This window comes from Notolabrus celidotus, chromosome 13 (assembly GCF_009762535.1).
Source record: "Notolabrus celidotus isolate fNotCel1 chromosome 13, fNotCel1.pri, whole genome shotgun sequence".
NCBI lineage: Eukaryota > Metazoa > Chordata > Actinopteri > Labriformes > Labridae > Notolabrus > Notolabrus celidotus.
This window is the reverse complement of record NC_048284.1, coordinates 13818619-13837817: the sequence shown is the minus strand read 5'-3', so window position 1 is coordinate 13837817 and position 19199 is coordinate 13818619. Positions and strand designations below refer to the sequence as shown.

General features: G+C 39.8%; 2 protein-coding genes across 3 annotated transcripts; one reads left to right on the top strand and one right to left on the bottom strand.

Annotated features, from left to right (window-relative positions):
• Positions 1-1137: 1137 nt before the first annotated feature.
• ccdc167 (coiled-coil domain containing 167) lies at positions 1138-4545 on the bottom strand. The gene is made up of 4 exons (XM_034699481.1): positions 4380-4545; positions 3740-3834; positions 2827-2879; positions 1138-2036 (listed from the first exon to the last, which is right to left on the bottom strand). The coding sequence occupies exons 1-4, from the start codon at positions 4428-4430 to the stop codon at positions 1921-1923; spliced, it is 315 nt and encodes a 104-aa protein (XP_034555372.1). The 5' UTR covers positions 4431-4545; the 3' UTR covers positions 1138-1920.
• A 1347-nt stretch (positions 4546-5892) lies between these two features.
• kif25 (kinesin family member 25) lies at positions 5893-17730 on the top strand. 2 transcript variants are annotated; one of them, XM_034700120.1, is made up of 16 exons: positions 5893-5915; positions 6206-6232; positions 6362-6427; positions 7967-8089; positions 8182-8323; positions 10339-10442; positions 10532-10617; positions 10695-10734; positions 10826-10893; positions 11428-11502; positions 11600-11746; positions 12025-12201; positions 13286-13440; positions 13536-13772; positions 14934-15089; positions 15367-17730. In XM_034700120.1, exons 9-16 carry the CDS (start codon positions 10835-10837, stop codon positions 15513-15515), a joined length of 1155 nt encoding a protein of 384 aa, XP_034556011.1. In that variant the 5' UTR covers positions 5893-5915; positions 6206-6232; positions 6362-6427; positions 7967-8089; positions 8182-8323; positions 10339-10442; positions 10532-10617; positions 10695-10734; positions 10826-10834; the 3' UTR covers positions 15516-17730. The 2 variants fall into 2 exon arrangements, with proteins under 2 accessions (XP_034556011.1, XP_034556010.1); XM_034700119.1 differs by having other exon boundaries at positions 5913-6016.
• The last annotated feature ends 1469 nt before the right edge of the window (positions 17731-19199 follow it).

Sequence of the window (19199 nt, the reverse complement as noted above, 5' to 3'; positions counted from 1 at the left end):
AGCCTCAAATGTCCCAGGAATGGGTGGACCGAACACCAAGTCTCCAGTTTCATCATGTTTTCTTTTAGAAAGTTCTGGTCCCAAATTCCAAATTTTCAGTAATTTTGGAGAATTTGTATAGGGTCCCCCATAATACATTTTTTTTCATTGTTAGACATGACACAGTTTAAAATAAAAGAACACTACTCTAACTTCTCATGTATTGTCATATTTTGATATATTTTGACGACAAGTACTTTTTATTGGGTATATTATATCATATAAAAAACACCCGGCGTTAGTGATGGTGTAACTAATTTTATCGATAGTTTTCTAAGGTTAATTACAGATTAATAAGGAGGTGGTGGAATGAATTTAATCTCTAACAACTTTTAAAGTTTCAGAATAAGCTGAAAATGTGTTCAACCTGAACATCAACAGAAAACTGGGACAGGGAATAATAGCAGCCTTTAACACCAAGTCAGCAATTTAATTCAAACTATTTTCACCAGAAAACTTAATGAAATATGGTTAAGAAACCGTTTTCAGACCCCGGTGTCGAGTTAAAGGCATACAAATCATCCTTGATTTGTCTGTAATTGCATGACACAGTTAAACCAGGGCAACTGAAGTGAAGGCAAACAGAATAGGAACAAGGCCAATGGCGAGGACCAGGTGAGGACATGTTGAATGATTCTTGGGTCTTCAAGTCGAGTCATTTTAAAAAAAAAAAAATATGAGAATAAAACTTGTATTCATCCACAGTAGACACAAGGTCATAAGGCCATATTCTTGTCCTTGAACTACCCACTGCAGTATCACACTGACTCTGTAACTGTGTCACTGAGTGAAAAAAGACTCATGTATTCAGTGTCATATAAGATGTCTGATCAGGACCAATCCAGTGAGTGGTGTGGTCCTTTGCCTAGTTCAATTGCTCTGATGTGCAGTAAATCGTAAATTAAAAAATGACACTTCAAATTACTTCAAAGTTTTAAGTCTTTCAAAGTCACAAGTAATACAATGAATTAATAACGTTAAATATTAAATTAATATAAATGAAATATGCCTCCCAAATTGCAGTGAATATTTTTTTAATGTAAAAACATTACAAAAGCGCTTATGTATTTATTTGTATATAACTATGGGATAAAGTAATGCAGTGATAACTTCCTGTTTATTTGCAAGTTTTCAAACAATGACATTATTGAACATATTTGGCATCTGTCAGTTTTTATTAGCAGACATGAGTATCAAAACAACAATACATTCTTAGGGTCCCCTGTTTGCTTCAATGACGAAACATACTGTACAGCTCCCAAATGTTTCTTAAACAACTCAATTTAATGTTTTCATCAATATAACTCCACATATTGAATATGAAACATGCATACAATTCTTCATATTTATAACTGAAAAGGCTTAAACTGACTTTATTGGCACCATTTCATTAAGCACTTTTTAAATATGATGTATTTCCTTTGTACAGCAGACAGAATATGACTGAAAACTGGCACTTCATATTTAAGTTTCACAACAAGTTGTCCAAAATAAGCTTTTTTTTCTTGCATCCTGTTCAGGTGTTTTTGACGAGCGATACGCACGGTGTCATGCTTGCATTGACATTTGCAAAATGCTTCAGAAGCTAAATAATGAAGGAGTATAAGAAGAAAATTACACATTCAACTTCAAGAGTTAGATCAGTAAAGCATGCCTGAAAAACAAACTTAGCAGCCCAAAAAGCTGAGGTGGGGTTATGATTGTGCACGATGACCCCAACATGACAACAAGAGAAGAAAAAAAAGACAATGCTGCCACCTAGAGGCAGTAGAATTTTATCCCTGTGTATGGACACCCCCTTTGGCTTCATATTCCCTCTCATAACATCATTGTTCTGAGTTTGTTCTTTCATGTTCCTTTTGATTATCTGGATAGCTTGTTTCATGAACCTTCTTCATAGAAGAAGGCGTAATAAAAGAGAGCACTGACGAGCAGCAGAGCGACTGACAGCAGCATGTTCTTCCGATTCTCTCCTCGTAATGTCTCCAGCTCCTTGTCTGGAAGTGGAAACAAAACCAATGTGAAGCTACTTGTGAAACCTCACTAAGGAAAAACAACAATTGTTCCTCTGGTGGTATATTACATTAAGAACAGATATCACAGTAAAGTTTATTGTACAGTAACTTTAAACAGTGTTTACATTCTTATGCTTGTTTTTACCACTTTTCAGGGAATCTCAAATCACTCCTATGACTTCGAATTTGGATCATTGAAGCATTTACAGCTTTCACATTTTACATTTTGTGTATACCTATGCACCCTTGTCAATCTTAGAAAATTAGAAAGACACACAGCGATGCATCTTGCAATCTTTTGGTCTTGACACTAGTTGCAGGATCCAGGGAATATTAAAAAATCTACCAAAAGCCACAGTAGTGATGTATATTGCTAAATTCACTTTGGTCTACAGCAGCCCTGAGATCAAAAAGTGACCTATACCATGCCACTCTGTAGCTACAGGTCTGCCGTGCCACGTCACTATATGCCATTCACTACTAACATGTCAGGGCCCAAGATGCTTTTCTTGTGATCAGTCTTCAAGTAGTCTTTCATTATTATGTTTGATGATAGTTTTGCTTTGAAAACTGTCAAATATTGTCTTTGTAAGACTATTAGAGAATGTAAGAGAATGGCACCTACCGCTGTTTTCGGTGTGACATGGAGTGGCAGGTCACTAGCTACAAAGTGGCATGGCACAGGCCAGTTTTCAACCTCGCTGTAATCCTTAGTATATGTTAAATAGGGGTATGTAAAGTAGAAACAAGCTTTTTATGGATTTCAAAATACCTAATAGTTGCACCCTCTCGTTCATAATTGCCATTTCATCTTCTAGTTCCTGCCTGTGGAGGTGTAGAGAGAGAAACAACAGCATTAGGGGGGTTTAAACCTTAATGATACAGTCTATGGTTTAAACCAGGGGTGTCAAACATAAGGCCGGCCCGCCAGAGGTTTTAATCTAGTCTGCGGACGACTTCCCAAAGTGAAAAAAATACTTAAAAAAACAGTAACTGCAATTTTTCAATAAAAGTAACTGATATTTCAAATCGGTCCTCTGGGGGTCGCATACAATGATGGTGCTGACGGAGCGCACCTGAACAGCGTTCTGGGACTTTTTTCTCAAAGTGAGGAAAAGGTCATAGGTGCGCCCTGTCACTACTAGCACTACACCCCTACATAAAGCAATGTCCAGCAAGCAAACTGTTCATGCTGGAGCTGGGGGATCTATAATGGTCAACTTAACCTACTTCATTATTATAATCTATCAGTTATTTTGCTGTTAACATTACACACTGTGTGTCAGGTGACTGGAAAACCTGTGTGCTTGGTGTGTTCGCAGCAGGTTTCAGGGCTTAAAGAATATATCCGGCCCCAATATGAGACTCATCATGGCGAAAAATACAACAGCTGTTTTTGTGAAAGATAGTTCATGAAATGTGAACATTTTCAGAACGTACTTTTACTTTTTTGCACTAAAACAAAGAGAAAATTTTGGAGTTGTCCTTTTTTATAGGTTATTATGTTATGATTTTACTGGTCCGGCCAGCTTCAGATCAAACTGGATTGTATGTGGCCCCTGAACTGAAATGAGTTTGACACCCCTGGTTTAAACTCAGTGGACAAGCAGGAAAATTACTACAACATTCACCATTGTTTAGAAAACATACGCTGAAACTTTGACAGACACCTCAATCATCCTCACCTCTCCTTTTCAGAGAGCATCTCTTTCCTGCTTTTGAACTCTGCCCTCTCCAGGTTGTCTTGGCACCGTGCCTTCCGCTCCTCCAGACGGTCAATCTACAATATAAACAGGTGAAACATGAGCATCTATGTGCTCACTGCTCTACAGGGGACATAGAGACAGAGATGCACTTCCTCCTCCACTGTAACTAGTTCTCCCACCCACCATCCCATAATATTTGATTTTAAGTGAAGGTTTTATGAGCATATAGCATCAAGTGAGGACATTGAGATATGCTGTATGTGTGACACCATTGTTTATTAATGCATATAAAATATGTAATGTATATAATACGTAGTGTATATAATATGTAATGTATATATGTGTATGTGTATGTGTATGTGTATGTGTATGTGTATGTGTATGAATCGTATGTGCTTTGGCAACATGTCTTTTGTTCCTGCCAATAAAGCAAACTGAATTGAAACATGACAGAAAGAGGATTATTTAGCTACACTTTAAAACTGATACTAAGAGAGTTAGCAGGCAGAGTAAATGATAGAGTGAATAAAATGTCTAATAAACGCTAGATAGATAGCTAGCCAAAGCAAACGTGCAAACATTATATTATGCTAATAGCTTTCGGAAGGTAACGTCTTACCTCAGTGGCGACACTGACTTTCTCTCGTTTTTTGTCTTTTAATTTGGGCATTTTGGGACTACAGCCTACACTCTCACAGAGATGGAGAAAACTGTGACTACGCGGAAGTGTTTTTCTTCTTCGTGATTTTTAATTTGTGTCGTTGACACGTCACTCCAACGGCTTTACCGCCCCCTGTCTGTCTGACGGATAAGTAACAACACCTGCTGTATGTAGAGAGAGTGCGTTAGAGATGGGATTTATGACTCTTTGAAGGGAACCGGATCTTGAGGAGCCGTTCCTTTCAAAGAGCCGTTCAAAAGACTGGCTCTTTGGCTCATTGTTATATATATATATATATATTTTATTTTTTTTTAGAAGTCAACCAGGGGTAACTCGTTTTTATCAAGGAAACAATCACTGGTAGCAGTTATAAGATAAGATTTGGATTAGAATAATTCAAACTTACACATCCCACCAATATATATACTGTATTGGTGGGAATTATTCTGAAATATTAATTATGATTTAAACATTCCATAAGATATCCCCATGCTTCGACAGTGAGATCACTATTTTGAATTTTCCCTCACCTGAAAAACTTTGTGGTACTATAAAAACTATGCAGTATACAGATAACTTCCATGCAAAACAACTTTACTGTAAAATTTTAACATTTAACATTTAACATTTTAACAATACAGAAAAAATAAATAAATAAAACAAAATAAGAATAGATATACATTTATATAAAAAATATAAATACAAAAAGAATAAAAATGAGGACATTATAAAAATGTGAATGCAAAATTGTGTTTCTACACCTTAACTACTTTACAAACAGGAGCTTAAGATAAGATAAGATAAGATATTACTTTATTGATCCCCCGGGGGGGAAATTCAGTTGTTACAGCAACCCAGACACAAGTACAATCAAGAAAGAAGTTTCAATAAGTACAAAATAAGTACAAAATAAGTACAAAATAAGTACAAAATAAAAATAAAACAAAATAACATAAAATTAAATAAAAAATTAAATTAAAATAAGTAAAATAAAATAGATAAATAAAGTTAGAGTACAATTTAGATATATACAATGTTACAAATGGAATTTAAATGAAATAGCAGTAATTACAGGCAGTATTAAAAAATAGCTTAGCTCCTTGACTCAAATCCACATCAGAACAATGTAAACAATAACAAAGTGTAGACAATAAGTGTGAACAAAAGACTCATGGGGCACGCAGGTGACACGTGAAGGCAACGTGGGCAAACTGCTTGAAATTTTTTTTTTAAAAAGTTCCAAATGAACGGCTCGCAACTGCGAATCGGTTCTCATCGTTCACTTAAAAGAGCCGTTCAAAAGACAGACTCGTTCGCGAACGTCACATCCCTAGTAGAAAGAGTGCGCTTCTGCATGAACTCGAAACACTACCATGATAAATTGAACCAAAACATGAATTTTATTATTTCCCTTTTAAATAAAAGGAGTATAACTTTCTCCAAAGGTTACCATGTTGAACTGGCACTTGAGTTAAGGGATACAAGAATGAGTTTGTAAGTTGTAGCCTGTTAACTCCTATGAAGTTAAAAATATGGCGTTGTATGAATGGTCCGCATCAGCTGTCTGTCAGACTGGAGTACTGAGAGTCACACAGGTGAGCAGAGTTGAAAGGGTTGTTGTTGGCCGTTGTTAATCGGATTACATGACTCAAGAGGACACGTCTTGATCAGCTGAGAAGGAAAGGGACGAAGCTGTCCATTTTCTCCCCAAGCTACAGCTCCTTTATTGTTAAGATCAAAAAATGCCTCTCTTTATAAACCGAGACCAAATGTTTGCTCATCAGGTACACCTGCTGGAGCACAAACTGAGGGTAAGTGAAGTCTGTTTGTTTGTATGTGTGTGTGTTTGTGTTTTTTCATTTAACTTCACACTCCAATACACCTATACATTATAAAGATAATATATAAAGGCTTTGGAAACATATTCAACTGTGTTTCAGAGTAAAGAGGAGCGTATACTGGAACTGGAGACAGAGAATGCTATTCTTCATATAAGACTTGCTGAGGTAAGAAAATGAGTGTCATTACTTACTTACACACATAGATCTATAATCGACCCTGCTTTTTCTACTCTGCTTTATTCTAGATTAGCACAACTCTGTCATATTTCATTACTTATTTGTCTAAAAAGGGGTCTGTATTTCATATTATGCCACTTGTGAGTAAGTGTGTTACACCCAGATGACTCATTCAGTAGAAACATCTTGGATTTAAGTGGCATCTTATATTTATATTTATATTTATGTGTAATTGCTTTTTATTTTTATTTAATTAACCTGATGAATTTGAATGTATTTATTGCATAATGCATTGTTTTAGTATTTCCTTTTTCCTTTATCATTTTAATGTTCTCAATCTATCTTTTTCTATAATCTCTGATGTGATGTCATCCTCTGAAAACCCTTTCATTGTCTTTATATGCTTTTTTCTAAACCTACCAACAATTTAATGGTCTACTGTTTCATCACTTTATTCTGTTTAATTTGCATCTATTCTTGTTAACACTGTGCGTTGTATTTTGTCTTTTGCATAGCTAGAATTTTCTACACTTTGTCCTTTCTGCTAAAGGTTTATTCCGTCATCCTCCTGAATTTTGCCATGTGTTGTTTGTCAAAGCACTTTGTAAACATTTTTTAAAATGTGCTATATAAATACAAATTATTATTATTATTATTATTATTATTATTATTATTATTATTATTATTATTACTGTTATTTTTATTACTGTTAGTATTTTATGGATCCTCATATTTTGGTCTGTTATTCCCCCCCATTACCATTCAGTCATACCATCCCCAAGTCCTAGCTTACTTAGTGGCTGATTCTCACAGTTTTGACTTGGGTGGCCAAACTGGGGCACTGACTGTTAAAAGTTGGCCAGGTGTGGAAAACATTAGGGTCTTACCCCAACCTAAGAGGGTTACTTCCAATAATCACATCTACTTTAACTTCTTTTTATAAAATAATTTAACAAATGTTAAATTTTTGTAGACTTCTAACGTTAGCTTTAAAAATGTAACTTGAGTGTAAACATTTAAATCTGCTGAACTGAACATTTAAGGACTCAAAATGAAGATGATTGTCCGAAGTCAAAGCATCAACAAAAATAATATTCAAATCTACAGAAACTACTGTCTCTGCAGCTTGATGAAACGCAATAGCTGATCTGAATAAAAGTAATGCCTCGGACATGGCAAATAGCCAATCATATTTAAGAATTTCAGGGTGGCCAATTAGTTTTCACGGGTGGCCATGGCCACCCCCTGGCTCCATCACTGAGCTTACAATGTAGCAAAGCTAACATTTGACAACTTATTGAAAATACTGCACTTGAATTTGATTTTAAACGTCTGACGTGAAAGCAAAAGCCCAGTTTTAATTATTAAATCCACTTCAGAGTGATAGTTCTAGGGTCCTCATAGTGGTGTGCCACATTGAAGCAGAGTATCTGCTCGGCATAATGCTGTTTGTCTCTCTTCCCATGACTGAACCATTCAAAGTAAGGTCTTGGCACATCTAACATTAAGTATGTTGATGTTTGTCAGTGTCTGGGGAAACTTCGTCGAGAACCTGATGAGGAAGTCAAGGCCCTGACCCTGCGTCAGCACCAGAGAGACGCACAAAAGATAACCCAGTCAGCCCTCGCAAAACTCCTCTCAGGGGTCCAGGTAAAAGGACTTCTGCTACTAGGTAGCAATGCAACTAAGAAAGACACACATAACTACAGAGTTACTTAGTCCTGTTTGTGTGTTTGTGGCAGGTTGTGAAGCAGGAACTGAGTGAACTCTTTGCAGTGTATTTGAGCTTTGCCACTGAGTTGGAGGAGAAGAGCAAGCAGCTGCTGGAGAAGGTCGAACAAGCAAGCTCTGTCCCTAAAGGACGCCGTGAAGACAGCGTTCAGAGTGAGTGTCTGAGCATGTGGCACCACATACATGTAGTTTAGGATTTCGAAGGACTATTTTTGGAAGCTGGAATTTAGGTTGTTTTGAGTAAAATAATCCCATGTTTGATATCTTGGTAGGTCCTGGGTGCATTTTTTAAAGTGCTTGAACTGCACAGCAGATATTTTTAAAACCCAAATGACCAAAAAGGCTTTTGACCCCCCCCTCTTTTGGTTCTTCTTTTTCCACCTTCAGCTCACACATCCTTCCTGATAGTGTCTCTCAGTGCTAAAGTGGTTTACATATGACGTGCCGGCTGTACCTTGATTAGTGATGTTGGACGATAATCCTCTCACACTGCTTCCCCCCCTCTCACCCCGCCCTCAGAGTTATTCCAGGATGACTTTCTTTTTCTATGCTGCCCTGGAGGTCAGCTGGTCAACATGGCTCTTATGATTTTGAAACTTGAAAAACTATTACAGGCTGTACCAGACGTTATGGCTTTCCTTGACATTTTATTGGTGATATTAATTCAGTAGGTGTATAATAATGTACCTTTACCCACATTGTATTCAAAGTATTTTCTTTTTACTGTTAAAATCCACACCATGGGTTAATAATTTAAGCTGCAGATATGTTGTAGGGCTCTATTTCTAACTTTAAAATATTAATAAGTTTGTATAGTTGTAGTGCTGGTTGTAGAAGGGGTTGGTTAATCTTCTGTCCTTCTATCCTACGATAGACATGATACCATTCACTCCAAACCCTTAACACTGTGGATCACATATACAACAGTTGACCAGATTTTTTAATGAAGCATTAACAAAAAACTAGTGTTGGTTTGTGAATTCACTGGTTAAAACCTGAAACTGTGTATACAGCAGGGGTTCCCAAACTTTTCAGCCCACGACCCCCAGATTATAGGTGCCAAAGACTTCTAACCCCCACTGTCCCTCAAAGTGATTAAATGTTGCTTCATACTTCAAAGTTAATTTACCTACATGCACATATGACTGTGCTGCTATGAATTAACCTGCTGCTACTGATCCTTATGTTAATCAACTGTTAGCTAACCCTAATGCTAACTTTAGGAGTCATCTGGCAACAAAGAAAGACAGAAAGTTAATGAAATGAACTTATTTGCAGGGTTATATTTCAAATGTAATGACTATTTTTGTCTATATTTTTTAAATAATGGGTAAAATAAGCAAATTTAAAATACTTTTAAAAAAAAAGAAGAAATTTGGAAGACATCTCGCAATCCAACATTGGAGTCTCATGACCCCTCAGGGGGTCCTGACCCACACTTTGGGAACCCCTGCTATACAGTATGATGGCAGGTGAGGTCAAACACAAACCACTCAGTGGTGAGAAAACATCTTCTTCTTCATTCTTATATTTACTCTTCTATTATGAAGATTACATAAATAAATATATAAATAAATAAATAACATGAGCTGATACAGCATAATTGTTTTCTGTTTAAATGTGTGAAACATATTTTTGTTCCAACTTGATCACACACCAGTTTATAGACAAGAAAAAAAGCGCAAATAATAACTAAGTCAGTAGTTCCAAAACATTCTCTGCAGGGTCTCTCCTTGGTAGACAGAAATGTTTTCAAGCGCCTCTCTTCCCTTCACCATAGACACAAACACATTTAGACATACTTCCATATACACTATAAAACACTATCAAACACATCCTCGGCTAAAAGATTGTTGTATCTTTTGAAAAACTTGGAGAATTGTTTATAAAAAAAATACAGAATTGCTACCTAATTAAACTACCTTTACATAGCAAGCCATTAAAAGTGACCATGCAGCATGCAGCTCCCAAATGACCTGACATGCTTGAGTATAAAAGAAAAGAATTGAAAGGTCTCTTGATTTGCTGTTAATTTTACACAGACATCAAGTCATTCACTCCACTGTTTTACCTTTAGATATTTTTGGGTATTGTTCTGCACAGCACCAAATTCCCTACCAAACTTACAAAAATATTTTCATCACTTTCTTTCTGCTCTTTTTTTACAGACTTGGAAGCCCATGTTTCAGCTCTGGAGTGCTCTCTGGAGGAGGAGAGGGAGAGGTGCAGGGCAGAGAGGCAGAGGAGGAAAGCTCTCCACAACACACTGGTGGTGAGGACAGATGTCAAATGGTGATACTCACAGAAGTATAAATATGATAGATGATGTGATTCTCAGCTTTATTGCTTGTTTGGCTACAGGAGCTGAGAGGAAACATCAGGGTTCACTGCAGGGTGCGACCAGTTCTTCCTTTTGACCACGTTGAGTCCTCCACCTTTGGATCAGGGTGGGTCAGCAGCACACAATTCTCCACCGACAACATGAAATACTGAATGATACTAAGTTTTCTGTCTTTTATATCAGGCTGGCAACATCAGAGGAAGTGGTGACTGCATTTAGTGATGTGAGTTAACACTCCGTAAACAAATTTTAATGCTGCAAACTGCTTCAGTGACCAGGTGTAATGGTGTTGTTTGTCTTCTTTTTATATGTAGGACACAGTGATGGTGAACTGCTTAAAAACAGCGTCACCAGTGCACAACAAGATGTTTGAGTTTGAAAGGTAAGGCGTTTTTCCACCGCAGGAACTTTACCCCAGAACTAGGGACTTTACCCCTGAACTACATGCATTTCAACGTGAGGAGCCAGGGTCTAAATTTAGTTCAGGGGTAGATAATCTCCCCCCTGAAAAGCCCCTGCTTGGCGGGTAGTACTTTTCAAAGGTCCTGGGACTTTCAGTTAAACGTAACAGTGTTTGTGGAGTTTACACAGTTGTTGAAACACAGAGGGAGTTCCTGGGAATGCATACTATTTTAGATTTTTATTAAGATTTCAAAATATTATTTAATAAAAAAATGTCTCCATACGTCACTGGCCTGATTTGCACAATGTACCCGGGACTTCAGCCCGCAGTCGAAACACAGACAACAATGGGGGCACAGGAACCTTTTAGTTCCGGGGGAAGTAGTTCTGGGGACCAAAAGACCCCGGAACTCTTGGTTGAAATGCACCTGTAGACACTCATATCAACGTGATGCAATGTGCTTTCATTTTTTCACTTTTCATCTTATTATGATGATGATTTTGGTTCTTGCAGAGTGCATGGGCCAGAGGATCCCCAGGATGCTGTGTTTGAGGAAGTCAAGCCCCTTATCACATCTTTGCTTGACGGGTGAGAGGAATGTAACTATGATGTGTCCATTCAGCATCATCATACAACTATAAGGGCTTCAGCATGGCTCAAATGTGATTGCTCTCTTTCACTGCAGCTACAATGTGTGCATCATGGCGTACGGGCAGACAGGCAGCGGGAAGACTCACACCATGCTGGGATCCGGACCACAGGAGGAGAACTTTAAGACGCAAAAGGAGACACAGCAGGGCATCATCCCAAAGGCTGCTGCAGAGCTCTTTAGGTGAGACAGAAATATGATTGTTTGTGTAGTATTTACACTTTGTATTGGGTCTACTTTGTATGAAGCAAGTGTGCTTTTGTGCTTCACTTGATGATGAATCTGGTCCAGCTTTCTGTATTTTAATTCAGACTTTTAATCAGACATAAAAAAAGAAATCAGACCATAAATTCATAATTTGCTCAGAGGGTTGAAATAGACTATAATTGGTTTGAACTTAAACCTTTCCCTATCATTTATACATGTCTCATTTCCTGTGTGTGTGTGTGTGTGTGACCCAGGCTGATCTCTGAGAAGCCCGCAGAGAGCCACACGGTGGAGGTGTCAGTGATGGAGGTGTACAACAACGAAGTGTTTGACCTCCTGGCCAGAGATGAGCCCGGCAGCGCCGCGGGCCAGCACCGGGATGTCATCACCACCTCCTCTGGCACCATCCAGGTCACCTCCCTCACGCATCTGTGAGTACAGCCAGGGCGAGAGTGTCTGTAGGAGGTCTTTGTACTTTCTGTACCTTAGTCTAGCAGCAGGAAAAAGTTATGTGTTTTAGAGGAGCTGTTCTTTTAATACAGCACGAATCAATACTTTGTAGAATGAGAACAGTTGTAAATGGAAAAGTGATTGCTTGTAGTTATAAACTCTATAAAACTGGGTTTATAGGCAGCCAGTTCCACTCTCCACTTTCATTTGTGAAAACAACTTTGATAAATCCACAATGCTTCCTGCTTTAACTGCTGAAAAATTTAAAAAAAGATTTGGAAACAAAACAGAGACAAACTTTCTCAAGAAAAGATGATTTTCTGACATGTGCTCCCTTAAAATTTAAATTTTAAAGGGAACAAGAGTGAAGGAAACAGTGAAGCGGGGTGCAGTTAAACCAAGCGGCATCCTCCACTCTAAAAATACGAGTCCAATGCGGAAGTGTTAAAAACTGCAGATCATCGAAGATCCGCTTGAGGCTGGCTCTGGAAGTAGCGGAAACCACATACACACCAATTCAAAAAAGACGATCTTTACAGCAGAAATAAACATGTTTACAGCCTGGTACAAAAGACGAGTGTAGTCTGGATAGCTCATGTCTCAATCGGCACACACTGTAGGGGGGGGTGAATTTTTTCTAACACGGCAATTTTGAAGATATTGAGATTATGAGTCTTCCAATGAGAGGCACAGCTGACTTGATTAACAGTTGGGAACACTGTAGCTGTTGGCTAGGAGGCTCAAAGCCCGCCTCTTTACGTCACAATAGCTCAACAGCAGCAATTTGGCTCCCACCGACGATTGGCCTCAAAACAGCGCTTCAGAAACAGATGGGTGACGTCGCGGATACTACGTCCATATTTTATACAGACTATGAGTTAAACCAAAAAGTTCAATAAAAGATGCTCCAGTCCAAACAGCTGAAAGAAAAAAAAAGAAAGGGTATAAATTGTTACTTTTTGTGACTTAAGTACGTGAACTGACACATTCGATCCATAGTTGCCAAAACAAAACACCCCTGTGAGGTTTTAAATGCATAAAATATGTATTTCATGTGTATTACAGGCCTGTTTGTAACGCCTCTGAGGTGATGCAAATCATCAGCAGTGTTTTGAAGCGCAGGGCTCACTGCCCCACCCTCATCCACCCCGACTCCTCCCGCTCACACCTCATCGTCACCCTCACCATTTCCTCCAAGAGCCCCAACGCCCTGGCCCTGGGTGAGTCATGTTCAAATATTCACCGACACACACGTCAGCAAAAAACGTCATCCGTGTGCTGAACGTTCCTGTAATTGTAAACGTCTGTCACTCAGCTCGAAGGTTACAGAGAGCCAAGAAGGACATGCAGCGGAAGGAGTGGTGGAGTCCACGCTGTCGCCGGGCCAACCCGACCGCCCAGCACTCATCTGATGAGCTCTTTGCAAGCTCCTCCTCCTCAACCTGCCCCTCCCCTTCTCTTTCCCCATGCCCCTCCCCCAGGCCAAGCATCTCACAGGCTACATTCAAGACCAAGCTGCAGCTGGTGGACCTGGCGGGGAGCGAGTGTGTCGGTATGACAGATTTCATCTTCACAGTGTTTTTGAATCAGTAGAAGTCATTAGATCATCAGTGCATGAATGTTTGAAAATGTACCAGGTGACATTTAATTGAGATGGACCCATTTAGCTTGTCAAACTGCAACATGGAGCTTGAATTTCAAATAAGCTCAAGGTACTCGGGCTAAGATAAAAGGATAAGCGCTCAGTGAACGAACCATCCCACAGGCCCCCCATAACCCAAGCATGCAGATAGAAGGAGTTCTGTTAAGTCAGGCCCAAGACACCTCAGTTAAGCTCAACAGTCCCACCACACCTAAACACAAGTGGGGGAGTAGGGTGAGATTCCCCCTACTCCCCCACTTTTATGAAGGAGGAAAGGAGAGATGAGAGTCTGTAGAGAGATGTTAGAAACAGATTAAGATGGTGAAGGCAGAGCCACAGCCAGAAACATATTTAGCTAGAGCTCAACCCTGCCAGGTTAGGCTGTACTTACCCCGATAAGGAGGCTCAAAGGAGGTTTGTATCAAATTGAGATGCTACAGCTGAAAAAGTCATTTAAAGGGTAATGATCAGATGAATTCATACTCAAGAGGAACTTATTTTACTTTCTCCTAAACAGCAGATAGTGTTCCAAATGAGAAATCATAAATTTGATCGTAAGAAGACACTTGATGTTTCGATGTATGTCAAATTTATTCACATTTAAAGCTTCACAGGTGAAGTGTGTTTAAAGAAAAATGTTAGATGATGAAACCACCTATGAAGGTTCAAAGTATAAACAAAGCTTAATGTCATCACTGTCGGGGGGAAAACATGTTTTTCATGTAATGAAACACTGCATCAGATTCAACCGCAACTTTTTGGATACTTTTCATCTATTAAAGTTCAGACGACACGCATAGAGAAGATCAATAGCATTGGTTGATGCAACAAATTGAAATTTAAAATGTGGAGAGATAAGATTTCTTCCTAACAGCAATATATGCAGACGATACATGTTTTGACACGTTGTAACCTTTATGCACACAAAAAAGTTCACTGAACATCATACAATTTAGACCTGTTCACTGATCACATCCATCAGCTTAGGGAAATATAGATAACTACTCTGGGTGTGTGTGTGTGTGTGTGTGTGTGTGTGTGTGTGTGTGTGTGCGGGGGTGTGTGTTCCAGGTATGTCTGGGGTTTCTGGCCCTGCTCTGTGGGAGGTGTCCTGTATAAACCGCAGTCTCTCCGCTCTGGCTGACGTTCTTGGAGCTCTTGCCGAGCATAGACCACACGTCCCCTACAGGAACAGCAAACTCACTCATCTGCTGCAGGATGCCATAGGTGAGACGCACGCACGCACGCACGCACGCACGCACGCACGCACGCACGCACGCACGCACGCACGCACGCACGCACGCACGCACGCACGCACGCACGCACGCACACACACTCACTGTCCTTCTTCCTCATTTAACCCAGCACTTCTTTAATCAAGCAAAGAGATCTCACACACCACACCGTTCTGTTATTCTGACACTGAAAACTCAGAAAACATACAAAATCTGAGAACTGATCGATGTTTAATTTTATCTTGACTCTTCCTCATTGTCTCCACCAGGTGGCGACTCAAAGCTGCTGCTGATGCTGTGCGTCTCCCCCACACAGCGATTCATCACAGAGTCTCTGCAGTCTCTGGGTTTGGGCACACGAGTCCGTCAGGTCCAAAAGGAGCCCAGACGGAAGAGTAACACCCTCAGAGTTAAGTGACGAGAGGAGGGGGAAAATATCACCCTTTACTGATTCTGCAGATGTAGATTCATGCATCAGTCATGTGAACTGAGTGATTTAAGAAGATTTGTTATTTCGTTTGTGAGCCTGTTCAAAAGACCTGTCGACTCACAGTTCACAGCCTTAACCAGCGTGGCGCTGTTGTACACTGGTTATTAGGGTCCAACCAGGTGATGAGGGTTCATATCTTCAGGAACACATTAAGAGTGTAATTACAATAATAGTGTTTTCTTTTCTTTTAGCATTACGTAACTGGGAACAAGATAAAGTTTAGCCAAGAACATATTTACTATATAATTTGTTGTTACATAGATTTAAGTAACATCACTTTCCTTAAAGAGCTGTCTGAAGCTACAGTAGTGTATAGGTGCTTTAAAGGTGCAGTGTGTTGAAATGGGAATAAAGCTACATCTAGCGGTTAGATTCTTGAATGAACCCCTCTGTTTCTAACCATTTGCATCTCCTAAGTGAAGTTGGCCGTGTAGGTACAGAAGCTCTCCGGAAATGGCAATTTCTTATCCGGCAATGTGTCGTGTCACTGTCAGACAAAAGACTAAAAGACTTTATTAAACATAACAGCTAGACCAACAACCTTGACTTTCTTGTAGTCTTGCCGCAGTTTTTTAAGTTTTTTGCGGACCTGCTTCCCTGTGTGCACAATGTGCAAATCCGGGAGTCTTTTAGAAATGTTGGGGTACCTGTTTGCTTCCGGTTATGGGTCCTTGGCTTGTCCCCTGGCCTGGGTCTCCCACGGCGCGTTGGGTCCTTCGGCCTGACTGCTCTTGCGGCCCGGATGCTGGGCTGAACCGCTTGGCTGATCTGACCCAAGTGCTATCATCTGCCCCAGTGGTGGTCTTGTTACACAAATAGAACACAGCACGGTGGCAACCCTCTGCGACCCAAGCTTCAGTAATGATTGTGGACGCTAAGGGTTGCTTAATCATTAGTATCACCGCACGGGTTTTTTGGCGTCATGGTGAGATAGTCCCTCTCCATCTAAGTGTCTTAGGTCTCTCTCTCCTTCTCTTTCCCTGTCCCTTTGTATATCTTTGTGTAATCTTTCTTTTACTTTCTTTTATTTATTTTTTTTGGTCCACCTAGGTGTGCACGCCCTCTTTTACAGAACATGATATTAGCTGCCAATAAAAGACAGCTGTACGCAAGTCCCACTGGATCTCTTCCTCAGAGTACACTGCAAGCAAGGCCTGCACCTCCTCGTCGCTCCACTGGTCGTAGGTTCTCTTCTCGCTCATGGTGATTTCGATAGAAAAGTAAAAGTAAACAATGCAGCGCGACTTGCAGTGTTTTAAACACGGTGGGTCCAATGAAAACGCTACAAATGCCGGACCAATCAGAAACGTGCAGCATGCCGCCCTGCCCCCTGAAAGCCCTTGGGCTTTTCAAAAGTACTACCCTCCTTGCAGGGGCTTTTTAGGGTGGAGATTATCTACCCCTGAACTAAACTTAGACCCTAGTTCCTCCGGTCATATGCACACAGTTCAGGGGTAAAGTCCCTAGTTCCCGGGTAAAGTTCTTCCGGTTGAAATGCCCATATTGTTACAAAAACATTACCTGTCCCATTACCTAGCTCTTACCTGTCCAGCAGACAACAGGAAACTTCTGTGAAACTTCTACAACAGGAGACTTCAACCTTGGAAAAGCGACACAATTGTTTACTCTGTGTTTGTGTCATCGTCTGTCCAGATTTCGCTTCATTTCTTTGTGGTCTCGTTCGATCTTGCGCTCACAGAAGCATCTTGCGCTCTTACAGCTGATAACGTTTACATACTGCACCTTTAAATGTAAGATACTTTAATGCATAACTTAATAACAGCATTTACTTAGTAGTAATGAATGACAGTGAAAGTATACAAATGTTGTGTAATTAGAATTCAATTCACTTTCAGATGACTAGGTAGCATGTTTTTTTTCTCTCTTTGATTTTGTCATTTGTGCTCTGTAAATCATGGTGACAGCATTCCCAAAGACTTTCTGACTGAAGTAATCTTTATGGATCCAATACTCGCTGCTTACACCATGCCTTCTCTTCTAAAGTGCTTTGGGTGCAGCTGCATTTAAATCAGTGTTTCTACACATTGTTGTGTATTGTTTATGTAATCATCGCCTGTCAAAAGCCTTGTTAGAAAAGTAGAAAATGATAATGTGACTCTAAAATAAACGGACAACATGCAGATCTGCCCGTCTGTGAATCAGTCTGTTACCATCAGAACACATGAAAACTTAGATTGAATCTTTGTGTTTATTGGCTCCCTTCAGACACACACACACACACTTTTAATAAGCTGACTCCTACCAGTGTGTTGCTCAATGTATTGAAGTTTCAATCCACGCAGTCCCAAAGCTGACATGTTTGACACGCTGATGTCATGTGCCACCCTGACGTGAAAGCTGAAAGGCCTGAAGCGTCTTTCAAAGTGTGGGCTTAGAGAATAAAGTGAGACAGAACGAGAAATAAGATTACAGCCAGAGTGACAAGATAAAATAAACATGAAGACTCCTGAGCATCCTCTGTTTAGAGAGACGACTGGAGGAGGAGAACAGAGGTGAGGAGACGGGGAGTGTGAGGAGAGGAAGATGAGTAGAAGTGAGAAAAAGAGAGGAGAGAAGGAGGTGAGACTGTGACTGCACATCAAACTGTGAAATTCTGCTTCTAACTGTGGTTCTTTATCAACATCTGAGATCGGGTTCTTTCACGGTGGTGCTTCTCTTCATACAGAGTCAGAAGTGAAAGCTTTGGGAAAACCTGTCAGCTGAACTCCAGGTCTGGTCTTTTTACACGGGTAAGTGAGTCAGCTGGATCTGATTATTATTCTGACATTCAGTCATTCAAAGCTGCTCTTCACTTTACCTGGGGCTGTTCACGGGGGTGTCAGTCATGGCCAAAGCGTTAGAATGTGATTGGTCATGCACAGATGCAGCTGAAATCTCTTCTTTAAGATGCATTGAAAAAATGTTTACCACTTAAGATGTTAAACATGTAGCCTATTCTAACCATTACAATAAGTTGGTGCCCAAAACACGGCAAGCTGAGAATGAGAATATCGACCTGGAGAGGAAGTCAGGCACGAAAACGGCATGTAACATCTGCTCAATTTCAGAATAAAACACCAAATACAGACAACCAACCGTTTATCAGATCATTCAGAGATAAGAAATACTCATTGATTATGGATGTAATTGATAATAGCTACAAAACAGCCACATATAAAACAGGACTTTTAGCTTATAACTTTGTCAGAAGGTAACAGGACAAGAAAGTAGAGCACAATTTTTTAATATTAAACACATTTAAATCTGCAGAAAACAAAACATTATTATTATGCAGCATACACAGCAATGATAGAATTGCAAAAGTAACAGAATAATATCCAAATGAGAAGTAATTCATCCACAGAAAGGCTCTGTAACCTGTTGTTTGTATTTTGTTCTCTATACTGGATCCAGCTGTTCTCAGCTGCACTACACACGCTTCCTGTTTAGCAGGGCACACGCCACTTCCTGTATAAATTAGGAGTCATTGGCTGTTTCCGAAATCGCCTACTATACTAGCAGTACGTACTGATATGTCCAAAACTCAGTATGTAGTAAGTAGTATGTGAACAAGAGCAAAAATCTGCAGTATGCCAAAACTCCCCGGATGTC

What these genes read in the sequence shown, in the direction of transcription:
- ccdc167 (XM_034699481.1), bottom strand. Translation starts at nt 4,430, where the DNA reads ATGCCCAAATTAAAAGACAAAAAACGAGAGAAAGTCAGTGTCGCCACT. An exon ending in AAGTCAGTGTCGCCACTGAG is followed by an intron (nt 3,835 to 4,379) that starts GTAAGACGTTAC and finishes TTTATATTGTAG; the next exon opens with ATTGACCGTCTGGAGGAGCG. An exon ending in ATGCTCTCTGAAAAGGAGAG is followed by an intron (nt 2,880 to 3,739) that starts GTGAGGATGATT and finishes ACACCTCCACAG; the next exon opens with GCAGGAACTAGAAGATGAAA.
- kif25 (XM_034700119.1), top strand. Translation starts at nt 5,954, where the DNA reads ATGGCGTTGTATGAATGGTCCGCATCAGCTGTCTGTCAGACTGGAGTA. An exon ending in TTCATATAAGACTTGCTGAG is followed by an intron (nt 6,428 to 7,966) that starts GTAAGAAAATGA and finishes GATGTTTGTCAG; the next exon opens with TGTCTGGGGAAACTTCGTCG. An exon ending in CCCCAACGCCCTGGCCCTGG is followed by an intron (nt 13,441 to 13,535) that starts GTGAGTCATGTT and finishes TCTGTCACTCAG; the next exon opens with CTCGAAGGTTACAGAGAGCC.